General features: G+C 47.3%; 1 protein-coding gene across 1 annotated transcript in view; it reads left to right on the plus strand.

Moving 5' to 3' along the window:
* AKAP13 (A kinase (PRKA) anchor protein 13) overlaps positions 1–11,721 on the plus strand; it is a 73,435-nt gene extending 61,714 nt beyond the window's left edge. Inside the window, exons 20-30 of the mRNA XM_009887179.1 lie at positions 85–161; positions 1,513–1,694; positions 1,777–1,859; positions 2,171–2,350; positions 3,083–3,247; positions 5,340–5,410; positions 5,934–5,978; positions 7,146–7,196; positions 7,605–8,054; positions 9,920–10,232; positions 11,065–11,721. Of these exons, the coding sequence (XP_009885481.1) occupies positions 85–161; positions 1,513–1,694; positions 1,777–1,859; positions 2,171–2,350; positions 3,083–3,247; positions 5,340–5,410; positions 5,934–5,978; positions 7,146–7,196; positions 7,605–8,054; positions 9,920–10,232; positions 11,065–11,114 (1,667 nt within the window). The 3' untranslated portion in view covers positions 11,115–11,721. The remainder of the gene's footprint in view (positions 1–84; positions 162–1,512; positions 1,695–1,776; positions 1,860–2,170; positions 2,351–3,082; positions 3,248–5,339; positions 5,411–5,933; positions 5,979–7,145; positions 7,197–7,604; positions 8,055–9,919; positions 10,233–11,064) is intronic.
* Positions 11,722–11,978: the final 257 nt, after the last annotated feature.

Below are 11,978 nucleotides of genomic sequence, written 5' to 3' on the forward strand. Positions count from 1 at the left end.
CCCCCCCCCCGGTATTATTAAAAGAAATCTGTTTGGGGGTGGGTTGTGCGGTTATACTGCACTGGTATGCTTTTTCTTTTGCAGAAGTCCAGGCTGTTCTCCTCTCTGATATGCTCGTATTCCTTCAGGAGAAGGACCAGAAGTATGTCTTTGCCTCACTGGTAAGGCTTCAACCTTTTCTCTTCCTTCCTTTTCTCTGTGAGAGACGCTTCATGGGTGTTGTGCAGCGAAGGCAGCCATTGCCTGCTAAACAGCTTAATTTTCTTGTTTATAACATTTTCGTTTGCTGAGCAGACTCCATTCTTTTTGCTAGGAAAACATGTCTTCGTGCCCCACCTCCCCTTTCTGCAGTGCCTTGGCACAGCTGATAATTGGCCTTGAAAACCTGCCTGTCACTTGATACACTGAGTCCTTTTCAGTTTGTGCAAATTGAAGCTGTGATTGGGGTGGGAGGGGGCAATGGGATAATGCAAACATTGTAAAAAGGAATCTTAGCAGAAAGAAATGTCCTAATACGTTGTGAGTTGTTAGGAGGGGGCAGGGGGGGAAAATGCCACTGCAGTAAATTCAACAGAACAGCTTGAAAATAAATGTCAGAGGAATACATTTGTCATGCACAAGACCAAAAACATTAGCTTTCGAAGGAAGGTCTCATAAAAGGGCTAAGCACACTGACCTGCTGAAGAAAACCTAGTACCTAATTGAGTCTGTTGGGGCTGTACCTTGCAGGCATGGTCTAGACTGGCTAAACCTTGTGACCTTTCCACTCTTTGAACATTTTGAAAGCTGGTAATTTGTTATTTCAGTTCCACCAATGATCTGCACAGACTCAGTGCCCTACACAAGAGGAACTGATAGGCGCACAAGTCCCGCTGGTGAACTGCTACCAAATCACCCCAGTTGTAGCATCCTGTAAAATGCACAAAGGGGCTGACTCACATGCAGATGACACAACAGCTCAGGGACGTTTTAACCGAGCAGGCTGATTACACAGAGACCATAGCACACAACGAACGTCATCTTACACACACGTCTTCTCCACCGTAGGAGTCAGCTATGAGCTTCTGAGAACAGCAGGGGTTTTGAGGGATTTGAGAACAAGATGTTACTCCATCCTAGGGGGAGATGGTGAAGATAATGCATGTGAAGCAGGCGCTAGCAAGCTGCACTAAGTTTAATGACAGAGTGTGGGCAGGAGGAGATGAGATCAAAGGTCTGCTGGAGTTAGAGCAAAATATGGTAGAGTTTGCAAAACCACAAAGTCCATTTAAAATTATTTTTTTGTTGAAATAGAACAAGGTGAAATTGCTTTTCCTACAGAACTGGTGGAGGTAAGCAAGCCCTTCCCTGTTCTTTGACCTCATTAAAATGATTTGGGTTTTTAATTAGTCAGTAGGTTCAGAAAATGTTTACAACCGGAGAGGAGTATGGTTGTTGAGACCTTTTCAATGCTAGTTTGCATCTGGGATTTAGTACTGTTCACCGTCCTCACCCAGTTCTTTCCATCTGAAGGACCAGAAATCCACTGTGATCTCTCTGAAGAAGTTGATCGTACGAGAAGTGGCTCATGAAGAGAAGGGTTTATTCCTGATCAGTATGGGTGTCAAAGATCCCGAAATGGTGGAAGTCCATGCTAGCTCCAAAGAAGAACGTAACGGCTGGATACAGATTATTCAAGACACAATGAACACCATGTAAGCTACCAAGCTGTTCTTGCAAGGCAGGTGATGCACATGGTCATTTTCTGGTACTAATTGAGACATGTCTCTTGTCCAGGGATAGAGATGAAGATGAAGGAGTCCCTTGTGAGTCTGAGTTTGAAAAGAAAGTGTCGGACGCGAAAGTGAGAGGACTGAAAGGTAAAATCCTGCTTGGGACAGAGCTGGGGAGCGGTTTTTGAAAAATTTACAGGAATTGTTTTGTTGGGCTTTGTGGTTGAACTGTGACATTTTTCAAAGGAGTAAGAATCCTGCATCCAGCAAATAATTGCAATCCTCACCTTGCTTGTGTTTTTTTCTGAGCCTGCTGGGTGCCATTGCTGTACAGGATTGCGCAGGGCACCGTTATATCGTCAGGGTCCACTAGATGGGGCCAGTATCTCAGGAATCACTGGGAAGCCGAAGTGATTTTATTTTCTGTCTTCATCTCTGTTTTCTGTTCACCTCCACAGAACAACTTCAGCAGAAGGATAAGCAGATCCTCCTCTTGCTGGAGGAGAAGGCTAAGATCTTCCGGGACATGGCAGACAGTTCTGTGCAGGAGGACATGCCAGGCTCCAGGTTGCTCTTCAGAGCCAACACAGAAGAGGCACCAAAAGGAGAGGCCATTATGAAAACCGCAATAAATGAAGGTGAGCGAGTAAGGGTGACACGTTAACTACACCAACGGACCCACCCTTGGTGAAGCCATCAGTCCTCAAGTGCCAGTTTTGCAGGGGAAGCCTTCTCTTTGTCAGAATAACAGCATAGATTAGGAGATATTGCTGCTCACAGTATTGTCTCAGGGACGGTAATGAGGGTCAGGAAAGGAAGCAAATATTGATGGCTGTTGAAAGAGGGCAGAAAAGAAGTCGGCACAGAGAACAGACATACACTGAATCTGCACTGGGGTCAAGAGCAGCACAGGTTTGTCCTTGGCTGAAATTTGGACCATCCGGGCTTTTGCTGTGCTTCAGTCTCAGCAAGGAGTGAGAGCGGGCCTTGGGTTCCAGCAGGCGCTTGCGGTACCTGCAAGGGACAAGCAAGTCTGTTGACAAAGGTACAGATAGATGGAATCTTGGGCAACTTTCCAGTGTGACTTTTGGAGAGGCTAAAAATTATTAAATGCTGTTGTCAGATCACACCAGGGTTGCCTGGGGGAGGAGAGGGGGCATAAGCCTGTGCAGAGCTCCAGGAATTGGAGTTAATGGTCAGACAGACTGAGTTTTTGCAGGGGGAATGCATACTGTTCATATCCTTGTCATAGAAACATGGTTTCTTAGTACAGGAAAGCATGTGAATTTCTGACTTGATCTCAGGTAGGGATGAAAACAGCTGAGAAGCCTGAGTTGGTCTTTAACAGAGATATTGTTGCTTTTTATCAGTTGAACTGCTGCAAGACCTGGTGAACAGGAGCCTGGGCACTGCCCTCGGACAGCAGGTCAGCAGCGCTGCCATGGAACAAGAAGGAGGAGTTGGACCCATCTGTCTCCCTAGAAGGGCAGAAACTTTTGGAGGATTTGACAGTCATCAGATGAACGCCTCCAAGTGTGAGTAGTTACATGTGTGCACATCAGCATTTGTTAATAATACATGTCATCATATCATCTTGCTTCAGAAGGACTCCAGCAGCTGGTGATTTGGGTTTTCCAACTCTTCTCCAATAATAGTTGATAGATTAAATAACAGATTAGAAAAAAAAGCCTACGTACAGATGGAATGATGGTAGCTGACCCGTGGCTACATGAGAATTAAACATCTGAACTCCTCTGTGCTCTCACTAAATCATCCTTACTTCTTTATTTACACACCACATGAAAGCATTTGGCTTCTTAATAAATTAGTTTCTTCATGTTATTATTGTAATATCTGCAGTTCTATTCTTCGTTCTTCAGTTATCTTCCAGCCAGAGCCTGGCACTGTTGCATTTGCAAGTGGATGAGGGTATTGCTGAATCAAGCACCTTCTGCCCTGACTCTTCTCTCTACACATTTGTGTTCCACATACAACTGCATGTGTTATTCCTGCAATTAAGTCTCTCCCAAAGAAATGTGTGAATATTTATTTCAGCTGCATAGTTGGCGGCTTCCCAATGCTCTCTTTCTTTGCCCTAGTCATCAGAAACTTCCCTGTCCTCAAATTCCTTTCTCTGTGGTCTCACTCATACTCCCAATACAGCCAGTTTTGCTGCGCTAGTGTCTGTCTCAGCGCTGGGATCGTTGGACCTCGTCTGACCTTCTGCATTAAAGGAGCAGTGTTAGCTCCAGACAGTCAGACATGAGAAGTATATAGAGGTTTTCCCAGCTCTATTGGAAAGCTGCAAAGCCCTCCACAGGCCTTGTCGTCATAATGACAAATATATCCACACTGGAGGGGTTTGTTTAGGGTTGTGCCTCTCTCTGTTGCAGTGATGAATGGGGACAACCTCAAGCTGTTCATTGCCCAGCTCTAGTTTTTCTGTAGAAATGTCCTCTTTTGAATTAGACTGTAACTCAGTAGTTGTAGGAGAATTTGGGAAAAGAATGCAGGGCCTGTTTGTTCAGCTGGAGGCCGGGAGGCGTGAAACCTGGCCTTCATCTCCAGTTCTTCTGTTCACAACCTGCGCAACCTTGGGCAAGGCTTATAACCTGACTCCCCTTCGTTCTCCCCTCCAGCAAAGCAGAAGGGAGGTGTTTCCTCCTGCAAAGTGGTGGAAGGTCCCAGGACGTGGCGCAGGAGAGAAGGTCTGTTAGGAGGACTTGAGGGTCAGCCTTTAATAGCAAAGCCTGCCTTGGGGGGTGGTGGGAGGAGAGGGCCTTTGCGCTAGGTATGGTGTCCTTCATATTGCTGCAGATACAGGTCTATGTAAAGTTGTTTATCATTAAAAGAGTGGCAGTAAGGAGGTTACCACTGCAGGTGGAGCTTTTCCCCATGGACTGCCTCACGGCTGGCAAGGGGAGTGCAGGATTCTTGGCAAGAGCCAGAGGACCGAAGAGCCACGCGACTCCTTTGCCGCCCGCAAGGAGAAGGGCAGTGCAGGTGGAGGGTTGCAGCCCTCTGGTCCTCACAAGTCAGTTCAGTCCTGCTTGGGAGCACTGATACGAGCCATCCAGGAGGCGGTTAGGAAGAAAAATCCAGTGTCCCTTTGAATGTACAAGTTTCTGATAACGAAGGCTAAGGAGAAATTGTCAGCATAAAATTACGCAGGGTATTGCGCAGCAGTATCTGACCCAGCTGTAACTTGTATTTGGACAAGAAAGGCATTGAAAACCATACCTGCAATAATATACCCTGAGATGATACTGTTATTGTTCTCTGTCTGCTCTTATTCTGCCTCATGTCTTCTCAGCGAGTATTCTTTGGTAGTAGACAGCAGTGCAGGGGCTAGACAGAGCACCAGTTAATAGGAGGTGTGCCGAATTTATCAGCACATTGTCTGAAACCAAAGTCAATCCTAATCTGAATTCAGATCCACTTTTCCTGCTGGTGCTGACATGTTCTGTACACGTAGGGAGCAAATGTATTTAGTTAAAGTGTCAAAAGCTCTGTGTCCCCTTTTGTGAAACATCTGAGTTTCTTGCATTAAATTTCTCAGACATTAGCAAGTTCCTCTATGACTTAAAATGTTGAATAACCAGTGTCAATGCTGGCTTCTTCCTTTAGGTGGAGCGAAAGATGAAGGCGATGATGCTCAGGACCTTCGGAGAACAGAATCGGACAGCATTTTAAAGAAGGTATCACTTGGTTTATCCGTCTGAGGCCACTGAGTTCAGATTTCAAGAGTGTGACAATTCAAGTCTTGAAAAATGCCTGAATTTCTTGACAATTAGGTGTATCCTAGTAAGTTAAAAATAAAAAAAAATTGGAAGTATGCCGTCAGAAGTGCTCTGCTGTCGCTAAAATCCTGACTTGAAAACCATTGCAGATCAGTAGTTTTCCTTTGCGGCACAGGTTATCTGCCATCTGTCTGCAGATCAGCTAAAGCATGTGTTTAATTATGCATCATTATTGAAATGATAAGGTCAACTATAACCTTGCACTTAATCTTGCTGTGGATCGATCCATCATATAACTACAAAATGATACCTAATTAACATTTTATTTTATATGATTTTAACTTGCCTAAAAAACATGCATGAATTCTCCGAGAATGGAAGATGGAGGGGGGTTTAATGTATCTGTCATTAGTTCAGCTTCAGAACACATTTGCTGTGATTTCTCATTTGTCCTCATATTAAAACGGTGATCTTTTCATAGGGTGGAAATGCTAATCTGATGTTCATGTTGAAAAGGAATAACGAGGTAAGAATTGATTCTGTTGCTCAGCTGTTTCCTTCATTTAAGCGGCGAGTGAATTTGTCTCAATAAGTGATAATGTAGAAGAAAATACATTTCATTTGCTGAAGCGCATGTAGACTTCTAAATACATTAAGCTGAACCCACTGTGTCATTTATTTGTTTAACCTTGGATGTTCAGACGGGGAATTCGCTGATTGTCATCTGCTTGCCAGGAGGATGATATGTGCTGATTATAGGCAGCAAGGGTTAATTACCACTAGGATGCACTGGGCTGTATTTATTGTGCATCTGCAGACAGAGGGAGTTTAATTTTATGTTGCAGGTGCAGTGAATTGGGGCAATTAGATTTCTATTCTCCCTTTGATACACATTCATAACTCCTGATTAACATTAATGGCAGAATGAGAAGCAGTTCTCTTAATACTGGCTATCACACCACTATTGCAAATCCTGCAGTGGTTTTTCTTCTTCGTAAAAGCAAATGTAGGATGTGAGAGATTCAGAGAAATTTTTAGCTAGGTTAAGAATATATTTAGGGATAGGGCATCCCTCCAAAGTAGCTTGCACTGTGTTGATGCAGGATGTGTTCGCATTTACCTGTATTTGCAGAGAGCCTCCATGAACACACCTGCTGCACTTGTGTGCCTACCGCATTGCAGTTTTTCTGTCTAATGACAGTGGGACTTGGCTGGGTCAGGCAGGGGTGGAAGGGTGCTAATAGTCCGTACTCATTTTAAGATTTCTTCTTTTTTCGCCCCTTGGAGTTTTTTCCCTGAAATTTTTCCGTGAACTGCTGGGTTTCATCCCAGTTACTCTGCTTGTCCTTGAGCAAGCTGATGCTGTGGGAAATGGTTTGCAGAGACAACCTGGGAGTTCCCACGAGGTCTGTGCCATTTGATGCTTCTACAAACGTTTCCTCCCCAGCCGCACTGACGGCTAGGAAAGTGAGGAAGATGATGGCAGGCACCTCAGAGAGATGTCCAAGAGGTGTATTTCTGTGCTAGGGGATGATGCAGTCATTGCAAGTAAAGACTGAGAAAAAAGAAGGTGCAGAGGGATGACCGTACAGCTTGTCAGACCCACCGGTGGGTCACAGTGGAAAAAGAGGGTACTTCACGCGTACCCTGGCACCCAGTGAGATCTAATAGCAACGCTTTTGTTTTCTCGCAGCAGGTCCTCCAAACCATTACCAGCCTCCATAAGCTGCTCAGTGCTTTGCAGGTAGGCTTGGCCGTTCGTCCCGCTTTTGCATGCCGCTTGCCCGTTCATCCCGCTTTTGCATGCCGCGTGCCCGCACTGCGCATCCTGCCAGCCAGTAACAGCCACTCGCGCTTCGCCCCCCACCTCCCCATCCCCTTTGCCTGTCGCATCCCTGCATGGCTGAATACGCTGCAGCCGGCTTGCAGGCAGCGTGCCGACAGGTCATAGGAAAGAGCTGCTGGCCGAGTGGACCGCTGCTCTCCTGAATCTGGGAAGCTGCTGGGGGAGATGCTCTGCCAGCATCCTCCGGTAGCCCAGCTGTAAGGCAGCAGTTCTGAGCTGTGAATTTGGTGGGGGAAGAGATTTTCAGGGATGGAGGCTCTCTCCTTGGAGACGGCGCTGCAGTGATTTGTGCCCCCTCTCTTCTAGGGCGTCGTGCTGCAGCAGGACACCTACATCGAGGACCAGAAGCTGGCTCTGAGCGAGAGGGCTCTGACCCGAAGCTTCTTCCGGCCAACCTCGCTGCTGGAGCAGGAGAAGCAGCGCAACCTGGAGAAGCAGCGCCAGGAGTTGGCCAACCTGAAGAAACAGCAGACACAGCACCAGGAGGAAAGGCGGAAGAGAGAGAAGGAGTGGGAAGTCCGGGAGAAGGAGCTGGCGGAGCAGGAGGCCCACCTGGCCCAGCGAGAGGAGCAGGTCCAGAGAGGGTGGCAGGATCTGGAGCGGGAGCGAGAGGAGCTGCAGGTGAAGAAGGCCTCCTACCAGCTTGACCTGGAGAGGCTTCGCACGGCACAGAAGCAGCTGGAGAGGGAGAAGGCGCAGTTCAAGCAAGATGTGGAGCGATTAGCTCAAATGCGGCAAGAGCCAGACCACAACCAGGTAAATGCTGCCAACGGCCAGGCTGCTGGGGAAGCCATGCTCTCGGGGAGCTCCCGGACGGCTCCTGGGCCAGCTGCATGCCAGCATGGATGGACTGACACCAACCCAGCCCTAGACATGCAAGGCCTGGTCGTTCTCGTTCTTTCCTTGCACTTGATGTGCAGGGCTGTGTTTGTTGCACCTCCAGAGCTGCAGAGGCATTGCCGGTGTAGCTGCAACACGGTATATTGAGGATGCCTGGCCAGTCCCGAGCAGTGGATGGTTACAACAGCCTGACCTCTGTCCGCTTTTCTGTGCCACGTGTTGGCGGGCAGCGGAGCGGAGGTGGCTGGCTTGCAGAGAAGGTGCCCTAGGCAATCCCAGGAGGTCAATATTGCCTTTGACGTTGGCCTTCACCCCGTGGGGGCTGAGCTCTGGGGAGCGGTCAGGCAGATGGACGTCCTTCTCGGAAACAGCCTGAGCGTTGTGGGTTACCTGCACCCTCCCGCTGTCACAAAAGCCGCTTGCGAGGCTGATAACTGCAGGGGAAGGCTGTTTGTACATTTATATCCATCTCCACGAGCATCCTCCGTACCTAGCAAAGAGATGGCTGTTCTCCCCTGTCCTGAAGAGACTGGGGCACCTGCAGTCTGGTCATGGCTCAGTGAGCAAACGTCCCCGGCTTTGCAGTAAGAGGCTTCTGGTGTCTGGCTGCCCACAACCAGAAAGAAAAGCCTTCACACAGATCCTCCTCTGCGCATTTTTCAGCAAGCTGGGGTTTATTTTTTTATGACTGCACAGCAGTCTGGCTGAGGAGAGCAAGCATCCGCTGGCAAAAGATGGGCTGAATTTGAATCTTAAGCCTGTTGTTGATCATTTGTTTGTTTGTAACTCACTAATTCTGAATGTAATTTGCTCAGAGCTGTAACAAAATTAGTTTTTAAATGTTGGATTGCGGAATGGAAATGATTTTGGGTGCCTGAATGGACTAATTGCAGAGCTCAGCAGTGAGCTCTGAAAAGCAAATCATCAGAGGAGGAGGGCTTGCACCCTCCCACCCTGATTCCTGATCGGGCCAGAAGTTTTCTGAGCACACAGTGAAGCTGTTCCAGCATCCAGCACACGTAGACATGTGAGGGATACGGATGCTATGGGAGAGGCTGAGAGGTAAAATAACTGCGAGGCCTGGGGGATCGGGAGAAGGAAGCACCTTTTCGAGGCAGGTCTCTTACTGACATTTCAGAGCTATTAATAGAGGGTTTGGTGAGGCTTTGTTGAGCTGTTGTTTTGATCTTCCCTTTGAATGCGCGGGCTCAATTACATCCTGAGACAGCCGTTGGGAAAAAAAAAAAAAAAAATCAGGACAGCAAACCCCACCATCTAGCAAGGAAAACTCTATAGCAGCAGAGGGTTCCAGACTCAGTAGGAATAAGAAAATAAAAATTTTTTTGCTTTCATCTTTTGCTTGGGAAGGCTTCCTTTGACACATGCCGCTCCGGTGCTGCATGCTGGCGTTCCCCTGCCGGAGAGGCACGCTTCTCCTTGGCCCTCTGCCACCTTTTGTGTGTGCGAACGATGCAGGGTGAGTCTTGGTATCGAGATCTTAAGAGAATATTTGCCCTTGGCTTGTTGATACATAGCATAGTACATGTAGGAGCAAAAGATACTGGAGTGTTACTCTTTATATGCCTCGTTTCTTTGTCTTCAACAGAGAGGGCTGCTTCTCTCATTGCTTTGCCTGGATGGTGACCACTTTTTAGCTGGTGAATGAGCTGGATGTTCACAAGAACAATCTCTGTCTGGTGGTCTGGGACGCACCTTTCCTATCCTGGTTCTCTGCTAATCTCTTTCATGCCCCAATGAAACGCTTTTCTTCTCCTTTACAGGTTTCAAATCTACATGAGAAACTTGCAAGAGTCCCCTCCCAGTCCAGCATCGATGACTCCTCCAAGCAGAAGAGCCCTTCCCTTCCTAAACAAGGGCACTTTGATGCAGAACTGTCTGTGTCCCCCAAAAGGAACAGTCTTTCAAGGACACACAAAGAGAAAAGCACTTTCCATTTGCTTAGCACAACAAACCAGACTAACAAGGCAGCTGAGGAACAGCCCCAGATGCCTACTCGCCTCTTCAGTTTAGCCAAACCAAAGGAGAAGAAGGAAAAGAAGAAAAAGGGCAGGGGACATCGCTCCCAACAATCTGGTGAGTGTTGGGGGAGGTCATAGGTGTTTTTGCAGGGTCAGTGAGCCAGCGAACTTGTGGAAGCCACGAAATCTAGCCTTGAATGTGGATGGTAACACAAGATCAGCTGTGATGAGTGGCGTTACCAGCTTGAAATGATCTTCTGTGGGCTTTTCTGCCTGTTCTGCAGCCCCTGAGGTTGTCAGAGCGACACACTCTGCTCCCTACTCCTTCCCTTTCCCGTCCTATCCTGAGCAGTCTCCACGGACTGGATTCTCTCATTATTTTTCAGCTTGCTGTGCTTCGAGGAGGAAGATGTCCTGCTTCAGTGTATGTGCTCTCAGGAGCTGCTGCTGGGCTGCTCCTGGCTGCTGCAGCGCCTGCGGCATTGCTGTCTGCTTTAACTCTGTTGTAGTTTGGAAGTGATACCCGCAACCCTTCTGGTGGCCTCTCCCTTCCCCTCGAGCCGGTCTATCTTGTCTGTTGATCTGAAAGAAAAAACAAAAAAAACAAAACCAAAAACCAACAAACCGTGAAGTTTTTCCTCTGGTAGTTTTGCATCCCCTTAGGACTCAGTTCTGCACCTCAAACCTCTGACCCACATGAAATTTGATCTCACGCCCTCAGATGACCGGCTTTATCCATATTACCTCACTGTTGTTTTCCAACTTGCGCACGGGAAAGCTCACCAATTACAAGATGTAATTTCATGGTAGTTCATCAGGGAACTGGACGTCTTTTAAGGTCCCCAGTGGATCTGGCCGACAGCGGGGTTTCCGTGCACGTGGAGTCCCGCTCCACCTGCTGTATTCCTGTATTCCCATAGTGATTCCTTTTTTTTTTTCTACTGCAGATTCTCACTCATCAGAAGCACCTCCAGAGGGAGAGGAGATCTTCTGCTGAGCACGGACAGTTTCATCGGTCGCTCTCGGCATTGGTACAGTGGACATCTCCCTGCCCGCTCCACAGCACACTGCTGGTGCCTGCATCTGACAAGCATCTGGAGGTTTTAAATAAAACATGTCATGAAGTCTGTTAAGCGGTGGGAAAAGGGCCTCTCTCCTGTGGTTTTGCATGAATTCTCACCGCAGAGGCCGACTGCACGGCAAATAGTACCGTCTCTCTGTGCAAACCTCGGGTTAAACGGTTTGGGGTAGATGCTTTCTGTCTCTTCTTACTGCTAAAGGTTGAGAGAACATAGCCTTAAGGGGTCTGTGCCTTCAAATTCCCCTTTTTGGGGGAATATAACCAAAACCAAGCATTTAGCAAAAGATTAGGACTCTACAAATGGTGCGTACACACTGGCATATATAGATATACTGTATATATACATATATGTATCTATGTATCCACTGGGATATGCTTACAGTCTGTACAGCCAAGCTTAGCTCGGCCCATGGGGATAGATGGTACCTGATGACTTTCAGGGAGCGTGTAGATATTAAGTATCTTGCCCTTACTGCTCCAGTTGTAACACCATTGACTTGCACGCCCCTTTTGTGCTCATGGTATACGGACTGTTCGGTTTCAGAAAGGTACCTTACACCAGGAAGCAGTAACAGCGCTCAAAACAAAAATTCAGAGGAAAAAAAATAAAATTTCAAGTAATTCTGAAAGATTTCCATGGGTTAGAGGATTTAAATGTCAAACTGTTTCCAGAATCAAGCAGAACATCTTCAGGTATATTTGAAACGATGCAGAAAAGAGAAATTGGGTAGGTTTGTAAGGCAACCCCAGGGAGCCGGAACCAACAGTGTTCAAGTGGGA

This window comes from Charadrius vociferus, unplaced genomic scaffold, assembly GCF_000708025.1.
Source record: "Charadrius vociferus isolate BGI_N301 unplaced genomic scaffold, ASM70802v2 scaffold190, whole genome shotgun sequence".
Taxonomy (NCBI): Eukaryota; Metazoa; Chordata; class Aves; order Charadriiformes; family Charadriidae; genus Charadrius; species Charadrius vociferus.